Source organism: Nicotiana sylvestris, chromosome 11 (assembly GCF_000393655.2).
Source record: "Nicotiana sylvestris chromosome 11, ASM39365v2, whole genome shotgun sequence".
Taxonomy (NCBI): domain Eukaryota; kingdom Viridiplantae; phylum Streptophyta; class Magnoliopsida; order Solanales; family Solanaceae; genus Nicotiana; species Nicotiana sylvestris.
In genome coordinates this window covers 434,556-456,261 of record NC_091067.1, presented here as the reverse complement: position 1 = coordinate 456,261, position 21,706 = coordinate 434,556, and the positions used below count along the sequence as shown (strand labels likewise).

Sequence of the window (21,706 nt, the reverse complement as noted above, 5' to 3'; positions counted from 1 at the left end):
AACTAATTTACGACCTGCGAGGATGGTTGATTCGGAATTTGGAAAAGTTTGGGTTGAAATATGCTCATTTGATTCCTTAAGAATTTCTTAAAAGGCTAAATTTGACTTTGGTCAACATTTTTAGCAAACGGACCCGGATTCGTATTTTGACTATCCCGAAGGGTCCGTGGGAAATATGGGACCTGTGCGTATGCCCGGAATCGAATTCCGAGGTCCCTATCCCGAGTAATGAATTTTTATTAGAAATTGTTAAACTGAAATTCTAAGGATTTAATGAAAAGGAATAATGCTTGATCATGTTGGTATCGGGCCCGTATGTTGGTTCCGGAGCCCGGTACTGATCCAATATAATATTTTAATCTTGTCTGAGAAATTTGGTGAGAAACAGGACTGAGTTGACGCGATTCGGATGTCCGGTTGTAAGGTTAGGAATTTGAATGTTCTTAAGGATTTCATGCATTTTGGTGTTGAATCCGTGGTTTTAGGTGTTATTTCGGCGATGTGATCGCGCGAGCAAGTTTGTACAATATTGTTGGACTTGTGTGAGTATTCGGAGTGAGGCTCGGGTGAGTTTCGGGCATGGGTTGAGAGTAGAAAAGCACACCAATTTTTTGGTGTTTTTGCTGCTGCTGTAGATCTCGCAATTGCGAGATATGGATCGCAATTGCGAGGATAACATCTCATTTGGGATGAGGCCGGCTGGGGGGCAGTGGTCGCATTTGCGACTTTTGCTTCGCATTTGCGAACCCAGCAGGGTCCGCATTTGCAACCCCTCTATCGCAATTGCGATCAAGGCAGAGGGAGGCCCAATTCGCATTTGCGAACAAATTGTCGCAATTGCGACTTCGCATTTGTGAACCTGGTGTCGCAAATGCGACATCAGAGGCCTCGGCACAACTTTTAAAACGGGACATAGGCCATTTATTTCATTTCACTTCTACGCTTGGGCGATTTGGGAGCTTTCAAAGAGAGGATTTCGACCTAACATTGTGAGGTAAGTTATTCCTACTTAATGTGAGTTTAATACTTGGGTTTTGGGTAGATTAACACACTAAAATTAGTGAAAATCATGGAATTTGAGCGAAAACTTGGGGTTTTGATAAAAGTTAGATTTAACCGCGAATTTTGTTATGAAATGAATTAGAAATCATATATTATTGATCCTTGGGTTATAAAGAACAACTTTCTTCAAAATATTTTGGAATCCGGGCACGTGGGCCCGAGGTCGAATTTTAGGAAACTTGTGTTAAGGGTTGAAAAATTGCTTAAATAGCTAGAATACGATCTTGTGAGCTTATATTGACTAGTTCCTACCCCATTTAACTAGTTTTGGATCGTTCGGCTCTGAATTGAGGGTTGGGGCTCGTTCTTGGTATTGGAAGTACATTTTGGAGCGAGGTAAGTCTCCTTTCTAACCTTGTAAGAGGGAAATGTCCCCATAGGTGTAATAATTGAATAAATTGCTACTATATGCGGAGGCTACGTACGCACTAGGTGACGAGAGTCCGTGCGTAGCTACTATTATGCTAAGTCCGAGTAGTTTAGGACCCAAAAGCATGCTCTATGTGACATTCTTGTAACTTTATGTTTAATTCGGATTTGTATAAATCGTGTTGATTAGGGTAAATGAGACTAGTTAGAGGAACATTATCTTTCTTGGCCTTTTAAAGAGGAACTGATTATTTCTGTGAGTAACTGCTCCCTAGACATACACTATTGTCTGCTTGTTGTTGTGTTTATTTATATTTGACCGTGTCGCATGTTTGATTCGCGAGCGGGGTAATAGATGCATCTATGGTTCGTCGTTCGACCCTCGGAAGTGCACAATTTACTTTTATGTTGGATCGGGCCGTACGACCCTCGGCACTACTTGCGCATGCTTCACTTAGTATTTTTCTGTGGACTGAACTTCGTACATGCCTTGAAATGTAAATTGTTAACCATGATATTATCTGGAAAGAGGAACTGTTATTTCTTGCCATAAAATTTTAAATAAATTGTACTATCCATGCTTAGTATAAATTCTTTCTCATATTATTTGACCCTAGTAAGTATCAAGTCGACCTCTCGTCTCTACTTCTTCGAGATTAGACGAGATACTTACTGGATACATATTGTTTATGTACTCACACTACACTTCTGTACTTAATTGTACAAGATCTGAGGCAGGTACCTCTGACTATCAGTCTGGTGCGCATCCCTGAGCACATTTCGAGACTTCTACGGTGAGCTGCTCCATTTCTTGTGCCGTCAGCAGCTTGATGAAATCTCTCTTATTTATTTTTGCTGTCTATTATATTCAGACAGTAGGATAGATTAATTCTTTTGTATATTCTACTAGTTGCCCACAACTTGTGACACCGGGTCTTGGCACACACATTAGTAGACTATTCTTTTGGGAATTATATAATTACTTTACTGGTTATTACTCGTTCTAATCTTAACTTAAGGAATTATTGAAATTGTTTGGTAAAAGTAAAATAAGGACTCATTTGGTATTTTCCGTGTTGGCTTGCCGACAATGGTGTTGGGTGCCATCATGACCTAGTATGGAAATGGGTCGTGACAATAGTAGTAGTAGTAGTAGTAGTAATAGTAGTAGTAGTAGTTGATCGTACCTCCATCTGTATTTTTATAATTAGTTAAGATAGGGGTGTTATATTTATTTTTCAATTCATTTTTTTAAAAAAATATATTAGTTAAGATATGGCAGTAGGTTATATCTTTAGAAAAATATTCATTTTCTTTCCATTCAGATTGAAAAGAATTTTATTTACTATCTTTTTATTTAAATTAAAAAATAATCTTATATTTTAATTTAAATTAAATGCTATTACAAATATTATTCTAAATTGCCAAGTGACTTGACTCCATATTATTTTTTTAACCAATAATTATATATATATATATATATATATATATATATATATATATATATGTCACGACCCGGATTTTTTACTTGCGGGATCGTGATGGCGTCTACTAGTGAAATCTAGGCAAGCCAACTACTCCAATTATTTTACCCTTTTCATTTTTGTCTTTTAACAATTTACAAGTTAACATAATATAAACAGCGGAATAATAATGCGGAAGAATGGAATTAACAATTTAACTTAATACAAATACGAATCCATAATAGAGTTCTACCCATAACTAGAGCTACAATCTCACGGACTGTCTAAGAATACTACAAATAGTGGTCTGAAGAAGAAAATACACGTTTGTCTCAGAAATAAGTAAAACAGAATGAAACTAGGATAGAAGGAGATGCCAAGGCCTGCGGATGCCTGCAGGACTACCTCGGGTCTCCACTGGACTGAAGGCAGCAACCTCGAACTACGGTCTGTAGGGTCCAGACTGGGATCTGCATAAAAGAGTGCAGAGTGTAGTATCAATACAACCGACCCATGTACTGGTAAGTGTCGAGCCTAACCTCGGCGAAGTAGTGACGAGGCTAGTACACGACAATTATATAAACCTGTGCAATTTTATCATATACGAGAAGCAATAATAACAAGGATGGAACAGAATAAAGCGGGAAAAGGGGAAACATACTGGGGGGATATCAGGTTATGACAATAATGAAGTAAAGCAACAAAACATCTATCAAACTTGAAGCAACGGAAATAATAACACAACAACAAGTGCACGACATCACTCTTCGTGCTTTTACTCTGGTCCTCACCATAGAAATTAATAAAAATGGCACGACATCATTCTTTGTGCTTTTACTCTTTCATAATCATGGCACGACATCACCCTTCGTGCTTTTACTCTTAATAATATGGCACAACATCACCCTTCGTGCATTAACACTCACAATATCGACACGGCATCACCCTTTGTGCATTAACACTCTCTCACAATATCATGCACGGCATCACCCTTCGTGCTTTACACTCTTCCTCACCCAGACAAATGAAATAATAATATTCCGGCAAGGAATCAACAATAGAATCAACAACAGAAACAATACCGTCCCGGCAAGGGAGTCAACAATATAAACCATATCATCCCGGCAAGGGAATCAGCTATAACCAATCTAGTTTCAATAGTTACTTCACAAAATAAACCTCAACTTGAGCCAATGCTCGACAATGATCAATTACCAAGAATTTATTATAAGCCTTGTTCCACAGTGCTAATCATCAACTTAAGCATGAACAATACAAAATAAAATCACAACAATCTTAATATAAGACTCACGGGCATGCTTGACACCAACGTATAAATACTCGTCACCTCACCTATACGTCGTACTCTACACTAACACGTAGCAAATAAGACACAACACCTATTCCCTCAAGCTAAGGTTAGGCCAAATACTTACCTCGGATTCTACGGCCAAACTCAAGCCTCTAATACCGCTTTCCCTTTTGATTCTACTTCCAATTCAATTGTATCTAGTCAATATTAACTCATTAACATTAATTGAAGCTCAAGAAACCAATTTAAATGAAAAATTATAGATTTTCCAACATTCTTCCAAAAAAGTCAAAACCCGACCCTGGGCCCACTTGGTCAAAACTCGAGGTTCGAACCAAAACCTGTTCACCCACTCACCCACGAGCCCAAATATGCAATAGTTTCGGAATCCGACTCCAAATCGAGGTCTAAATCCCCAAATTTGTAAAATCCCCAATTCTCCTAAAATCCCTAATTCTCCTAAAACCTCTAATTTCTACCCTTAAAGAACAAGATTTAGGTCTAGAAATCTTATGGGTATTGATGGAAAATAAAGAAAATGGGTTTAAGAACACATAGCTATGATTTGGTGTTGAAACTTCTCTTCAAAAATCGCCTATGGTCTGATTTTAGGAAAGGAGATATGAAAATTTGGGTCAAATCCCGTTTTGGTTCTGTTTTAAAAAGACTGGGCAGGCCTTCTTCGCGTTCGCAAAGGGCCTGCCGCGTTCCCGAAGAGCTTCCTTCCTCAGGCTTATGCGATCGCGAGTTCTTCCACGCGTTCGTGAAGGGTATGCCCCATGTCCTTCGCGTTCGCAGACCAATGTACGCGTACGCGTAGAAGAAATGACCAATTCCCAGCCCACCTCCATTTTACACTCGCGTTCGCGTGACACCAGCCGCGTTCGCGATGAGCAGTCCCCCAGCGTTCCGCGTTTGCGACTGTGGCTATGCGTTCACGATGAACAAAAGTTAGCCCCAGTCCTGAGTACACTTCGCGATCGCGAGAGTGGTTTTGCGACCGCGAAGCATAAATTTCCTGCACACCAGAAATAGCAAAGACAGTTGAAGATCTTAAGTCCAAAACATCCTGATACCTATCCGAACCAAACATGCATACTAACCTAAAAATATCATATGGACTTACTCGTGCGATCAAATCGCCAAAATAACACCTAGAACTACAAGTTTAGCATCAAAATCAAAGAAAAATCTCAAGAACTCTTAAAGTTCCATTTTCACAACCGAGGGTCCGATTCACGTCATATGAATTCCATTTCTTACCAAAATTTACAGGCACAACTTAAATACCATATTAAACCTTTACCGGGCTCCGAAACCAAAATACGGGCCCGATACCATCAAATTCAAACATCTTTAAATTTCCAAAAACTTTTATTTTTTCAGTTAAACAATTTCTTTCAAAAATTCATTTCCCGGGCTAGGGACCTCGGAATTAAATTCCGGGCATACACCCAAGTCCCATATTTTCTTGTGGAGCTCCAGGACCGTCAAATTACGGATCCGGGTCCGTTTACCCAAAATGTTGACTGAAGTCAACTTAAATTCAATTTTAAAGGCAAAATTAACATTTTCCTCAAATTTTTCACATAAAAGCTTTTCGGATATACGCCCGGAATGCGCACGCAAATCGAGGTGAGACAAAAGGAGATTTTAAGGTTTCGGAACACAGAATTAACTTGTAAAACAAGTGATGACCTTTTGGATCATCACAATATATATATATTCCTACTTTTTAAGAAGGATAACCTGCACATATCATCGTCGGAGTATATTAATTAAACTCAAATTATTTTTACGTTGCATTATACTATGACATACTAGATGTGAACACGGATATGATAGTCTTTAAGGTTCTCACTTTTACACTAGTGAGAACAAAACAAGTCAGTATATATAAGTTAAATTCCTCTCAAAAAGAGTATAAAACAAATTTACACCGCCACTTACAGAAGGAAATACTTAGTCAACGTTTGCATTGATTTTCGATTGCAACAATCCCATGAAGAGGAAGATTAAGTGAAGACTCATTTAATAAGATTCTCTCTCTATTTCGAGCAGTTAATTAATTCATTAATTAGTCTATATCCCAACCTTCTTGACCATCTATTCATTTCATCTCTCTTATATCTTTTATGTCACTTTCATATATCCCTTTTCTTCTTTCTTTCTCTATCTTAGTTTGAGATTAATTTTTGCTAGTAGCCATGATTAATGGGAAAGACATATATGATGTTCTTGCTGCAATTATACCATTATATGTTGCTATGATCTTAGCTTATGGCTCAGTCCGTTGGTGGAAAATCTTTACACCAGATCAATGCTCTGGAATTAATCGATTCGTGGCGGTTTTCGCCGTTCCATTGCTTGGTTTTCACTTCATTTCTACCAATGATCCTTATGCTATGAACTACCATTTCATTGCTGCTGATTCACTTCAAAAAGTTGTGATTCTTAGCGCACTTTTTGTATGGCAAGCCGTGACCAAAAATGGAAGTTTAGAATGGATGATCACACTTTTTTCCTTGTCAACTTTACCAAATACTTTAGTTATGGGAATTCCTTTGCTTAAAGCTATGTACGGTGATTTCTCAGGAAATCTTATGGTTCAAATTGTGGTTATGCAAAGTGTAATTTGGTATACACTTATGCTTTTTATGTTTGAGTATAGAGGTGCTAAGTTATTAATTGGTGAACAATTTCCTGAAACAGCTGCTTCTATAACTTCATTTCGTGTTGAATCAGATGTTGTTTCACTTAATGGTCGTGAACCATTACAAGCTGATGCTGAAATAGGAGATGATGGGAAATTGCATGTTATTGTTAGAAGATCTTCTGCTTCTTCTATTATTTCATCATATAACAAGTCACATTTACCGTCAAATAATATGACTCCAAGAGCTTCGAATTTAACTGGTGTTGAGATTTATTCTGTTCAATCGTCTCGAGGTCCGACCCCGAGGGCATCTAGTTTTAATCAGACTGATTTTTATGCTATGTTTGCTAGTAAAACAGCAAGTCCAAAACATGGTTATACAAATAGTTTTGGTGGAGATGTGTTTTCTTTGCAATCATCTAAAGGTCCAACTCCAAGAACTTCAAATTTTGAAGAGGACATGTTGAAGAACAAGAAGATTAGGGGAGGTACGTAGTATTAAATTGTGTGACCATCTCGTTTAAAAATATTATACTTTTAGTTAATTTATTCATATTATGTCGACAGGTAGGAGTATGAGCGGGGAGTTATTCAATAGTGCTAGTACTGCTTCTGCTAATGGATTAGGAGCACCACCTTTATATCCACCACCAAATCCAATGTTTGCTGGGCAAAGGAAAAAGGAAGTGGGAAGTGGGAGTGGGGTGCCTGTGCCAATGCCGATGCCGAATAATAACAATAACAATAATAATAATAATAATAATAATAATAAAGAACTTCATATGTTTGTTTGGAGTTCAAGTGCATCTCCTACATCTGAAGGTAATCATAGAAATGCAGTTAACAAATCTGGATCAACTGAACTTGGGATTCTTGATGCATCTAAGGCTGTTCTTCAACAAGAGATAGCTGCAGCTAGAGGTAAATTAAAGTCTTTTTTTAATCTTCAAAATTTGTCTCTAGTGCATACATACAATTAATTATTTTCTGTCCTTTTTGACATATTTGGCTCCTATTTAGTCCTTTCTTCTTCACTTTTTCTTAGTTGACCACCTTCAATCATCAAGGATTTACCTTATAATACAGTAAAAATATTTTATACTATTACATATTTTAATAAGTTGCAGCAGGTAATATGTTATATTTTGTATGTTACTAATTCCACTTTCTAAGAACACATATCTACTTGTAGTAGTTTTTAGGTGATCTAATAATGTAAAATTTGAGATTGAAGGAGGCTATCCCTCTTGCTTACTGAATCTAACCACTTAGCTTAAAAGGATAGTCGATACGCGAAGCATCCCGCATTCAGGGTCTAGGGAAGAGCCGCACCCCAAAGGGTGTAATGTGGGCAACCTACCCTAATACAAGCGTCAGTGGCTGATTCCACGGCTCAAACCGTGGTCACATGGAAACAACTTTAACGTTGCTCCGTGGCTCCCCTTATAATCGCTTAGCTTGGGCAACAAAACATTTTATACATATATGTTGGACTAAAGATTTCTTTAATTTTATCCTCTTTAATTTTTTCATTGTCTTTTTTCTTATTTGATAGAGAATGCAAGTCCAGTAGGGAAATCAATTGGAGATAAAGAAATAGAGATTGAGGAAGGTTCCAAGTATTCAGGAAATGGCTCTCCTTTCCCTGGGCAGAAGAAAATGGACATGGAATTAGAAGGAGAGAAGAAACAACAGATGCCTCCTGCTAGTGTTATGACAAGGCTTATACTTATTATGGTGTGGAGGAAATTGATAAGAAATCCAAACACATATTCAAGTTTGTTAGGTCTCATTTGGTCTCTGGTCTCATTCAGGTCTACTTCTTTCTCCTTCTTCTACCAATTAATTCAAATGTTTCTACATATTTTAATGAATGAAATAATTCAAACCATCTGAATTGTCTTCATATAGTGAATTGCATTTATTTTGTATTGCTGGAATGACTTTGGCCACCTAAGGGTGTCTCTAATCCACTTCATGACTTAATAGTTCCAAGTTGTCTAGACTTATAATAATCCATTTAAAACAAAAGAAAATATTACTCCCTTTGTCCCAATTTATCTGACGGAACTTAGATTTCGAGAGTCAAACTTCTTATTTTTGACCGTGAATTCGGACATAAAATTTTTAAATTTTCGAAACAAAAATTGTATATTTGGAAACTACGTAAAGAGTATGTAAGTCACAATAACTAACTATCCAAAGTATTTTTAATAAAGAAATTGCGGTCAAAGAAAAACTCCTTTGACTCTTGAAATTAGAACTCTGCCACATCAATTGGGACGGAGGGAGTACAACCTTAAGGACTATTAGTGATTAAAATTTAAATGTTGGTGTCCAAAATGTGCAGATGGAATATTCAAATGCCTTCCATAGTGAAAGGATCAATCTCAATTCTATCAGATGCTGGTCTTGGAATGGCTATGTTCAGTCTAGGTATAATTTTTTTTTCCTTTCAAACAAATATAACATACACACTCTTAATAAACTTTACATTATATATACTAATTGGTTTAATATATAGGTTTGTTCATGGCTTTACAACCAAAGATCATAGCCTGTGGGAAATCTGTTGCCACATTTTCAATGGCAGTAAGGTTCTTAACAGGACCTGCAGTCATTGCAGCTACTTCAATCGCTATTGGTCTTCGCGGTGTATTACTACATGTTGCCATTGTTCAGGTACATTACGAGTTTAACTTTTATGCACTGATAGTCTAAACTGATGATAAGAACGTTTCAAATTAATATTGCCATTGTTATAACTTGCAGGCTGCTCTTCCCCAAGGCATTGTTCCCTTTGTGTTTGCAAAAGAATACAACGTCCACCCTGACATCCTTAGCACTGCGTAAGTTTCTACAATTAATTATATCAAAATATTGTTATGTTAGACATGAAGGGGCGTATTGGCGTAACTGGTAAAGTTGTTGTCATGTGACTTAGAAGATCACGGTTTCGAGCCGTGAAAATAGCCTCTTGCAGAAATGCAGGGTAAGGCTGCATGCAATAAACTCTTGTGGTCCGCCCTTCCCTGAACCCGTGCATAGCAGAAGCTTAGTGCACCGGACTGCACATTATCTGAATATGAACTAGAGAATCATTTTATATAGGACAATTTTTTTTTTTCCTTTTTGGCTTCCAAATGTAAAGCAAAGATGTTTGTATTCAACTTTCAAAAGTCAAGAGAGCATAATAGAACTACAAAGCTACATAAAATAATAGTTATAGCTTTGAAAATCTATACGAAATTATTCAAATTCTCATTTTTCTTTGGTCTTTGGCAGGGTTATATTTGGAATGCTAGTTGCCTTGCCCATTACAATACTCTATTACGTGCTTCTTGGGCTTTAAGTTTTTGGTGAAGACATGGGGAACAGAGACAGACAAGTTTAATGAATCCAAGAAATAATTAAGGCAATGGATTCAGGGAAGAAAGACAACAGGAAACAACTATGTGCCCCCCTGCATGTGACTATTGGGACTTATTCTTATACAAAAACTGCATTAATTTATTTTAATTCTTTTTTTTTTTCATTTTATAGTTGTAATTTAATTGTTGTTACCATAGTTAGCTTAGGAAGAGGAACTGGTCAATAGTAGAATTATTGATGTATTATTACTTCATTTACTAATATCAAAGTTTTAGTTTAGATCTAAACATTTGACACTATTGTCTTGCTCAAATGTTGTTAACCTGTTCATTAAGAAGAAATAAAAAAAAGTTTTCCAAAAGCCTAATATTTAAATGTAGAAAGATAGAAGGGGCAGATCGATTATTCGGCAAGTGTCTACGCCCCCAAAAAGTTAATGTAGGAGTGCAAAGGTTTCCTCGAGCCGGACGGAAATTAGCCCTTGAGTGCAAAAGCAGAAGGGAGCTTGACTGCAAGACCCACCCGTCAAGCAGGTACGAAAGTCGGCCTTACTGATCCGACGGTGCTGAGAGGAAGGGTTGTCACTCAACGAATAAAAGTTACTATAGGAATAAAGTTACTCGATCCCCAAGAGCTCACATTGATCGGAATGTTTGGCACCTCGATGTCGGCTCTTCGCCACCTGGAGCTATAGTATATTCCAAGGGTTAGGATGTTCGTCCATTAAATCGGTACGTGAGTTGGATTTAGAGAACTTCGTGAGACAGTTCGGTCCATATCCGATGTGGGTGTTAGAGCATTAAAAGGACCTTTCCCTAGTACGAGAGGACCGGGAAGAACTCTAGCTTGCCAAATTTCTATGGTATATAGGCTAGATCAAACTTTTAATTAAATCACAACCTACGTTTTCTTATACACAATGGAGAAAGAAAAGGGATTGTGTTCTTTTTCCTTTTTCATTTTCTATAAATATATTAAAATGAAAAAAGTTTCTACCTTGTATATTTTTCTTCATTTGCTTTCAAGGGTAAAATTACTTGCTCCTATTTAAGTCGAATTGTGAACAAAAGCAAAGATACATTGATGTGTGTGGGTGCAACAAAGTCAACTAATTTTGTAAATTCAAGAAAGTAAAAGATGTTCTCTTTTCACACAAGCTAAACGAATAAAATGAAGTGGAAGTTTCTACTTCTTTAATAAAGAGATTCCCTCAAATTCACAAAAAAAAAAAAAAAAAAAAAAAAAAATGAATAGACGGTTTGTATGGTGAAGACAGTTTCTACTAAAAGTAACAAATTGTGAAAATTTGAACTAAAGAAAAAATACGATTGTTCTACTTTTTGTACAGTTCAATCATGACAAAAATTTATTATAAAATAAAAGTCAAACGAGGTGGATTCTATTTTATTTCTACGGAAATTTATTCAATTTATTTTATTCCGGCTATGTTGGCTTTATTTGACCATCTGAGTTCGTAAAATTTCTACATGCACGTGAAAGCTTAAATTCAATAATAAAGGATAATCATACTAGGGAGAAGAGAAATTTAGCTTAGAGCATTGTTCCAAGATTTGCCTCTTAAAAAACTTGTTGTTCTGAGTTTCAAGCATCTTGATAATTTTTTAATTTGTTGTATCATGTGACACCTTTAATAGGAAAGAGACAGTTGAACACTTTTGAATCTAAACCTGTACACTCAACTGAACACTCTTTTTTAATTCATTATAACCGAAATGAAAGGAAAACGGTAAAGTTATTTTTGTGTGATCTGAAGTTACGGGTTCAAGTCGTGGAAGCTAGCAACCACTAATGCTGGTAATAAGGTATGTTGTCTATATACCCCTTGGGATGCGGTATTTTCCTGGACCCTACGTGAATGTAAGATACCGTGTGCATCGGACTGTCTATTATTTTTTAATTTTATAACCAAAATATCAATTTTCTTAGAGGTGTTTTCCAAGATCGAAATTTCATTTTACTCCGTTAAAGTCAATTGGATATGCAAATAAATATTTACCTTGCGTATATACACGTCAATCACCGAATATTGTACGTTCATGGCACAAAATTCATTGCAGTGATAATTAACTAATTATACTTGGTGCACTTTGACATGCATGCATTTTCATTTTTTTTTTTTTTTGGACCGAATACATTTAAGTAACTGCAAAAATGATAAGATAATATGCTTATTAAGCGAAGAGTTAAACGTATGCTGTCGCAAAAGGAAACATTTATTTCGAAACTAACGGAGTAATTTAACGATAAACCGAATTATATAAAAATCTATATTAAAAAATTTAAGTTTCAATCATAAACGAAAACGGAGTTATGAAATTGATGAGGTCCATCTCATTGAAGAAGTATTAGGCATGTGCCTAATAAAAGTTTCTTTGGTTTGGTAATCAACCTTGTTGACTTGGTTTGGTTAGATAGCCAACCTTGTTGAATTAGTTTGGTTTGGTAGCCAACCTTGTTGAATTTCTTTGGTTTGGTAGCCAATTTTGTTGAATTGTGAAAAGTGTGTGTAAATTGTCAAATATTGTAGGCTTTAGAGGGTGAAACTTTGGCTATAAAAGGAGAGCTTCAACTCTCATTTCTTCACACCAACAAAGAGAGAAAGAAAGAGTGAGGTTTCACAAACAAGGTATAAGAAAATAGTCTGTGAGGAAAATAGAGAGTGAGCGATATTGTAGTGGGATGGGAATATCAAAAGAGGGTTATTTCTTTTGAGTGTTGTAGTGGTCTTTGGAGTATTTATCTCCGACCTAAAAAGTGTAAAATTCCTTACTATAGTGATATCAGTTGCTCCTCTCGGGGCGTGGTTTTCCCCTTATTACAAGGGTTTTCCACGTAAAAATTTTGGTGTCATTGTTACTTCTTGTTAATTACCGTATCGATCAAGAAATGTTTGAATTATTGATACTGACAGAAAAAACACTGAATAATGCTTTGCCATTGGCTTAATCAATTCTTCTGAATTAGTACAAAGAACATGCAAGGCGTTTTCTGAATCAAATTATGTAGCAATTTAATCTATTATCAATTGCGTACAAACAATGCATGTGATAATGTTCCTCCAAGTCTGAACAAAATGGATCTTACCAGCACGACAACAGCGCACTTTTATAAAAACTCTTTAAGATCTTGTAGCCGTTAGAAGAAAAGGATGCATTGTTCCCTTTTAACTTAAACAAGGAAATTAAGTTATATATATTAACACTGTAAAAATATACTTATTTTACCATTAATTTAATTATTTAACAGGCAATAGCAGGTTATTATATTATTATGTAGAGTATAGTACTACTAGTTTGTTATATATGAAGAGTTACATGTAGTTGGTTAATATAAATTGATTGTATAAAATATTTATACAATATTTGTGCACACTGGGGCAGAGCCATATCCAGTGTAAGGTTTAGCTCGGTTTGAGTTGCCTTGGTACTATGCCTTTGGAAAAATATCCACACGGCTATGAGATTATATGTCCTCGTGAGACTTTGCCGGCAGCTACACCATGAATCCTCTACATGAGGCTGTCATCATAAGGCAATGTGAGGCGCAGATGAGTGATTATATAGCCAAGGCATATGGGTAACAATACTGGTGCTATTGTCCCCCTTATTTGTACTGTTCCTAATTGTTGTATTTTTCTTTTCTTTCATTAATAAAAAATTAGCCCTAGGCGCTTGCCTAGCGGATTGCCAAAAAAAAATATCCACCTTATTGGAAGCAACACCACTTCATCGGAAAAATATATCAAATGGAAAGAATCTTTTATATTCCATTTGAAATTGCAATATATTTATATTATCACAGTAGTATTTTACAGCCTCACGTGGACAGCGAAAGAAAGGCTTAAGATTATAGCTTGAATAAAGATTTGTTTATTAAAAAAATATTGTCTTTGAATATTCTAAAAGGAAAACGCAGTGTATTCAGATTGAAATTTAATTAACCAGTTCCTGCAAACTCTGAGACATGTCTTGAATAAACTCAAAGGAGAAGAGAGTTTGTGTAAACAGGAGAGCAGACAGCAGGACCTCTTGGCCATGTGGTTAAATACACACCTTGAATGGAGAAGTTTCTTAATTAGTTATTCAAGGAAATTACAGTTTGTGTAATAAGTACACATAGGCTGTCTATGAAATTCTACTAATGTATATTCATGATTGTTGTATACTGGACTTAAATTTTAAGTTCCTTTTAAAACCGTACTCAATGGGCTCAGAACAACTGACACCTTTTGCCGAAAAATTATACGAGTAATATAATATTTGCCTAGAATCTCAAAATCCACCTAAGTTTTCCAAAAGTCAATAAGTGGGGATCATGAACTCTTGAGCTTGAAACTTTTGAAAAATCTCAGGGTTCCTTCAAGGTGAACTCTTGAAAAAACTGGAGTAAGAACTTGAAATTGTTGAAAAGAATACTATTTTAATTATGTAAAGATGTTTGATTGGGAAGCTGTTATGGTACTTTTACTTCCTTGTACGTTATATTTCGTTTTTTTTTTTTTTTTTGCTTTGTTTTCCTTTTTTCATTATGATAGATAGCTACGCATTAAAATGTGACTGAATAGAAATAAGTTAGAGACTTCTGTGATCTTGGCAATATAATTTTTTTAAGCATCCTGAAGTTAGAACTGAATGTCCTGAAGTTCGAACTGTAACAGTGCAAAGTTCAGTCCTAAAGCTCATGTGCAGCAGTACAAACTTTAGGACACAATATCCTAAAGTTCACGTGTAGTAGTGCAAACTTCAGAACATAATATCCCGAAGTTTACTTATAATAATGCAAACTTTAGGACGCAGTGACAAACTTCACATAGTATCCTGAAGTTCAAACTTCACAGTGCGAACTTCAGGATACTATGTCCTGAATTTCGAAGTCTGTCGTGCAAATTTCAGGACACTGCGTTATGAAGTTTGACTCTTTCAAGATACTGTGTCCTGAAGTTCAATTGTTATGATTTGAACTTCAGGCCTCTTCCTTTCTCCATATTGGAGTTGCTTCTTCACCAGCAGACATAGTAGACGTCGGTTCATGGAATAATACAATAAACTTAAAGTTGATCAATTCGTAGTACCTTCATATGATACTGATATTACTGTACAATCCAGTCCATTTTATATATAACTAAGTTTAACATTTGACAACAATCCTCTTTTTTTCTTTCTTGGTTTTTTGGGCCAACTGCAAGTAGAACCAAAAGTAGTAGTGTTGCTATGAGGAGGTCATGCGACCGGTTGTGTGATTTACAACTCCATAACACTGCCTGAGATAAAGGGCTATGTTGCGCGGACTCTATAAAATATTGCCGCACCCGTGTCGGATCCTACAAAAATGCACTACTTTTGGAGGATCCGACACACTCGGCAACATTTTCGGAGAATCCGAGCAACATAGATCAAGGGAGTACTTTTCAAACAAAACGAAGTGTCATCCACACTTATCAGAATAAGAAAGAACCATGTGATACACATTGCTTCTGCAGAACAAAAGATTTCAATGTACAACTTTTTCATAAGGCTTAACACAGGTGTTACATAGAATGCTCATGTTAGCTATCATTTGTTACCAGGAAAATTTTTCACACAAATAATGTTACAACTGAACCGTGGTTAGTGAATTTTGCTCTCCAGTCACAAAACTTACTCTGTTGATATGGAGTTAACTACACAGATTCATCAGCAGCACGAGTTCCATCCCGACCATCTGCACTTTCTTTGCCGAGCTTTGACTTGGATAGAGAGAATGGAGATTGTCTGGAGGATGTTTTCGATGACTGCTGCTGTGAATGCAAGTTAAGGTAAGTGTAGAAAGACATTCCAACAAGAGCCGTAGTGGCCCCCAATATGCTAGTAGGACCGGGATTTGAACCAAAGAGAAGAAAACCCCCAAGAAGAATGACACAGGTTTTGAACTGTCCAAGTACAACATGGGTTGTTGCAGATGTTGCCCTAGTGGAAAACAAAGAAAAAGAGGCACAGAATTAGAAGCATAATAAGGAAATCTGGAAAGTACTAAGCAATGCATATGAAGAGCATATTCCAATAATCTTTTATTGTACCAAGCAAGCACAACGACATAGTACGACCAACAAAATCTTTTATCTAGTAGTTCTATCCACTTGTAAGATGGCTCTACAGTCAACACGACTTCATTTACTACTTGTAGGAAATTTTAAGCCAGAGTGTTTTACGGCAGAATACATATAAGAAACTTAAGCTAATGTTTGATCTATATTTGACTAATTAATTTGGATTATTTCCTTTGTTTGCTTCTCTAAATCTAAAACACTAGTAGATCAGTTGAAATGAAAAACCCAAAACTTCAATAAAACAAAAGACAAGTTCAGAAGGTTAGAACTAAGGACACCAAGTGAGAGCAGAAGCCCCCTAAGCACATACCCAAGTGCTAGAGCACCTGACCACTGAAGCAAGAAGCCAAGAACAGCCGAGGCACCAATGATTGTGGAGTTGTAAAAATTCCAATTAAATGAAAGGACGCCTGGAGGATCAAGTGATGGCATCAACATCACTAGAAAGAACAATGTAATTGGTGTGGTCTTCCACATTAGCCTGTGACCAGAATTGCAAATTTGACATTAGGTGCTACAGATGTAATATCTACCAAGATACAATTAACTGATTAAAAATAATAACGATTCACAATAGGTTAGCTACATACGCCAGGGCAGTCCAATTCTCCTGCTGCTGGAGATTGGACCATAGTATTTTATTAACTGCACTTGGCACTATCCATGCTACTGCAATGCAAGCACCAAAGAAGTGAAACTGCAAATCTGTCACCGTAGCAACAGCAACACCTACAGATACAACAGTGAGTGCAAGCACCTGAAACATACAGGTTAAAGATCATTTCTCTTTTCAAGGGAGATGCAGATCAAAGAGAAATCATTGGATATGCCGTATCAAAGCAGGATAACTAGCAATTGAAGCACATCTATAGATTGTAAAGCCAAGCAGGTAAATAGATGAGATTCAAATCTCTGTCTCAGCTTGTGATAGACTAGGAGCTTCTATGGTGTATATTTTTCCTTTTTCTTTTGATGAAAACACAACATAAAAAACAAGTCTCACCTAGCAGCATATCTCATCTATTCTAAAGTAGCAATCAAAGGGTTTAAATGAAATCTTACTCATACATTCCTACACATCCAAAAGATCAATATGACATATTCTTAGGTTAAGGGAGAGTATCAAATTCTATATTCTCATATTAATCTGCAGTGCTCAAGGGCCATACAGCAGACAGGCAGAAAAATGGACCAATTTGGCACAGATTGTATTACATGGTTAATAGATGGTTTCTGAGTTGAGATGTTCGCAAATATTACATCATATTTCGAAGTATACAAGCTAACACTATGGCCACATCCTTCACCTCATCTCTACAGAAGCCCTTGTCCTTGTCAACAAACTCTAAGACTGTTTGAAATATCATGGTCCATGGAAGCATGAAACCTTTCAGAGAGAAAGGGTGTGTTTGATATGAAGGAAAATATTTTTCATGGAAAATGTTTTCCTTGAAAATGAGTGGTTTTATCACTTATTTTCCCTTGTTTGGTTGGTGAGTGAAAACTTTCTAGTATTTGGTTAGAGAGTAGAAAATATTTTTTAGGAAAAATAATTTTTTATGTTACTCTCCTCACCCCCTTCCCCCAAATCCCCATGTTTCTGCCCCCCCACCCCCCCCCACCCCCCAAAAAAAAAAAACCCCAACATTTTTAAGGCTTTATTTTTTTCAAGAGTTTAATTATTCTCTTAAAATTTCACACAAACCCAAAAAAAATAATGTGCTGCTTTACTTTTTCATGTAAAAGCAATGTTGAAATTTGTGCTCCATAACTAAAAAGAAAACACTCTTTTTTTTTGTTGAAAAAGAAAGCACTCTTTCTATAACATGAAAAGAAAATACGCTCTCATTTTGTTGAAATAAAAGAAAATACTTTCTACTATATTATTTTGTTGAAATAAAAGAAGATTACTTTTTCTACATCACGAAAATAAAGTACTTTTTTGTTAAAATGAAAGAAAATACTTTTTTACATCATGAAAAGAAAGTATTCAGTTTATTGAAATGAAAAAAAAATACTCTTAATAATATTGTTATTTAGGATGGGGTGGGGGGTGGGTGGGTGTGGGGTGGATTGTGGTGTGGGGGGTGTGGGGGGGGGGAGATGGAAAATAGAGTGAGGAAGGTTGAAAAAGAATATTGGAAAATGTTTTCCCTTCTCTTGATAGGGAAAACATTTTCCTCTAATTGGAGGAAAATGTTTTCCAAAACATTTAAGCCAACCAAACATGGGAAAATTGAAAAACATTTTCCGGAAAATGTTTTCGTTCGCACCAAACACACCCAAAGAGAACAAATTTTAATGCACATGAGTAGCAGCCCTTATGTTGAAGTGACGAACCATTTTGCCATCTAGTTCACATACAGGACATCAATCAAGATATCCTTTCTTTATTTCAACTTGTGTTGCTTATTCCGCAATTTAACATGAAACTGCTACTGAATTATCCATCTATCATATTATAAGTTAATGCACTTAATCTAATACTTCATTTTCGGTAACCTTTTCTCCTCTTCCCTCTTCTTAATGATGTCCAGTTTACATAAAGTCATCAACTCCGGGTTATCGATTAATGTGCAAAACAAGGGGAAATAGATGTTCGATAATTGGAATTACTCGTGCACTTCAATGAGTAATGCATAGTTACATAAGATAGTAATATCTATCGAGTTAGTTCTCCATTTCAGTGGACTGAAACAGTTTAGTTCAGTACTAGTTGGCATTGATTAATAAAGTCACTTTAAGAAGAAACTTGTACAACCATTGGTATTGGCTAGACCCTGAATTCATCAATTTTTAGGAGCTGGGATGTGAAAAATTAATATGGGAAGTATCGATGAAATGAAATCTACTGGGAATTTCATTTGCATTATTGTTAGCTTTGAAGAGGTTGGCAACCCCCTTGGAATAAAATTGTTCCACATAAGGAAATCAAATAGAAAAGGCAGAATTGCATGTATGGAGAGATTTGGCAGAGTCAGGTTTGCACAATATGGAGGCCAGACTCAAGACCACGACGGAGTAATGTAACAGCAAATCAAAGCAAAAAGTAGGAAGTTTTTCCAAGAATATTAATGATATATGGAAAGAAAAACAATGCATAAAGCAACTAAAACCTAGCTCTCCACTAGACTACCAGCATAAACTGAATTTTTAACAGCAAGCAGCAATTACCTTCAGGAAAGAAATTTTCTTCCGAAAGAGAACAAATTCAGCTAAAACAATAGCCGGTGTTACTGCAATTTTCGCCATCTGGTAAAATCCTACACTGGAAATATATTGCGCTTGTTAACTATAAGGAAACAAGACCTTTTAAGATTTTCGAGGAGAAAGCGATGGAGTAGATGCTGTAGGTCTCACCTATTATACTTCAAGCTGACATTTGCAAGCCCAGTAGAAAGTGACATAACTATACCAAGAGACAACAATGATGAATATTTTGTTGATTTTGATGGGGTCGACAAGGAAAGGATGGATAGAGCATTAAGAATAGCCATTATCAACCAGCTACAGACATAATGTAGGAAAGAGAGGAAAATCGGATAATTAAATCCAACTGTAACAAGAACCTGGGAGGGGAAAAGGGAAAAGCAAATGTTACAATCTCCAAAAGATGTAATATCTACTTCGAATTAGAGTAAGGTTAAGTAGACTGACCAATTTGTTCATTAATATAATACTAACAGAAACAAAAAAGTTGAATGTCAGAGCAACAGTAGGCCCCCATAAGGTAGCTTGTTGACGCTTTCCACCTCCAAATAATCGAAACTTGCTAAACAAAGAGGCTCGTACCTCCTCCAATGCTCTTCCTGCATCAAAGAAAAAGAAACAGAAACAGATTGTTGAAATGGACTAGACCATCAACAACAAATCTCTTGTAGAAGAAAAAGCTTTTGTATCTTATAACATTTTAACTGAAGAGGGAAACTGTTCATAAATATTAGAACAGCTACTTTGACACCTTGAAAAATTTATGAATACATGACACTGTACAGGAACAAAGCTGAGGTGTTTTGATATATTAGCAGTTTTACTGCTTGTTTCATTTAAAACAGCCTCTTGCAGAAATGCGGGGTAAGGCTACGTACAATACACCTTTGAGGTCCGGCCCTTCCCCGAACCCCGAGCATAGGAGGAGCTTAGTGCACTGGGCTGCGCTTTATAAATCATTCGCATGTCATTCATCAGTATTAGAAGTGTGTCCATGCCTATTGCTCATGGTTCATGGCAGCAAATGTTTTGAGCTTCGCCTCCAATTGCTAGCACCATATTGGCCCCTACTTAAATTGAAATTTCAAAATCCTAAACAACCAAATAGCAAAAAGAAACGAGGTTTACTAAACCACAATAAAATGTTGCTATGGTATTTCTTTTTCCTCTCTCTCCCTCTCTACAAACCACCATAAAGTGCCGCCCATCAGATTCATTGCTACCTCAATTACCAAACAAAAGTTCCTTCTTTTTAAAATACAAAGTAGCTTTAACTCCAATTTGAATCACAACCAATAACATAATGATTACAGATAAGCAACAGAAGAATGATCAACACATGTCAACAGAAATGATAAGACTTTCAACAACTAAAGCTTCATCAAGTGTAAATATACCACTCAAAGAGAACCAAATCCCTCAATAACAGAATGCCAGAACTTTTGTCAACACTACAAAAGAAAGAGCCAGAAAAAATTTCACAAATTCTAACTATATAAATCCTAAGCAATCATTAAATTCAAAATATTAACCAAAAACAATAAAAATAGGCAGCAGCAAAAGAATACACATTTTAGCTAAATGCTAAATCCCCAACACTAAAGCCCCATAAGGAAAAATAAAATAAATAAAAATGCAATCTTGGATAAATAAATCTTCAAATTAGAAGAAGAAAGAATGGGAATGCAATAAGGGAAGAGGTGTACCTTTTTCCCCAGCATCACTGTCCTTCCTCTTTAGTATTTTCCTCACATTTTTGCTCATCAAAAACCCCAGCATCTCTCTCTCTCTCTCTCTCTCTCTCTCTCTCTCTCTCTCTCTCTCTCACACACACACACACACACACACACTCTTCTACACCTAATTTTCAACTCATGCACTGAATCAGCATGCACCCAAAATCTCTGCTTCACTGAAGAGTGAGCTCAAAATAACAGTTTTTTCTTTTAATTCTTGTTCAAGATTTTCAAAAGTAAAGTGGGAATGTCAAATATATATTTTTTTAAAAACTTATATTTAGGGACACAGGGAAGGAGGGTTTTGTCGGGGAAGGCACGTTAAGCGGAGTGATTGAGGTAAAACCAGTTAAAAGAATATTCCCCAAGTAGGGAGTTAGGTGCAACTGGCAATGCGTAGAAGTACCATTGTACTGGGGG

At 36.2% G+C, this 21,706-nt stretch overlaps 2 protein-coding genes across 2 annotated transcripts; one reads left to right on the top strand and one right to left on the bottom strand.

Moving 5' to 3' along the window:
* Positions 1–6,216: 6,216 nt before the first annotated feature.
* LOC104215571 (auxin efflux carrier component 2) lies at positions 6,217–10,503 on the top strand. The gene is made up of 7 exons (XM_009765414.2): positions 6,217–7,350; positions 7,430–7,783; positions 8,418–8,676; positions 9,213–9,298; positions 9,387–9,544; positions 9,635–9,711; positions 10,148–10,503. Exons 1-7 carry the CDS (start codon positions 6,414–6,416, stop codon positions 10,212–10,214), a joined length of 1,938 nt encoding a protein of 645 aa, XP_009763716.2. The 5' UTR covers positions 6,217–6,413; the 3' UTR covers positions 10,215–10,503.
* Positions 10,504–15,698: 5,195 nt separating this feature from the next.
* Positions 15,699–21,538, bottom strand: LOC104215569 (nucleotide-sugar uncharacterized transporter 1-like). Its single transcript, XM_009765410.2, has 7 exons — positions 21,257–21,538; positions 19,998–20,149; positions 19,701–19,909; positions 19,515–19,608; positions 16,931–17,097; positions 16,651–16,821; positions 15,699–16,200 (listed from the first exon to the last, which is right to left on the bottom strand). The coding sequence occupies exons 1-7, from the start codon at positions 21,327–21,329 to the stop codon at positions 15,915–15,917; spliced, it is 1,152 nt and encodes a 383-aa protein (XP_009763712.1). The 5' UTR covers positions 21,330–21,538; the 3' UTR covers positions 15,699–15,914.
* Between the last annotated feature and the right edge of the window lie 168 nt (positions 21,539–21,706).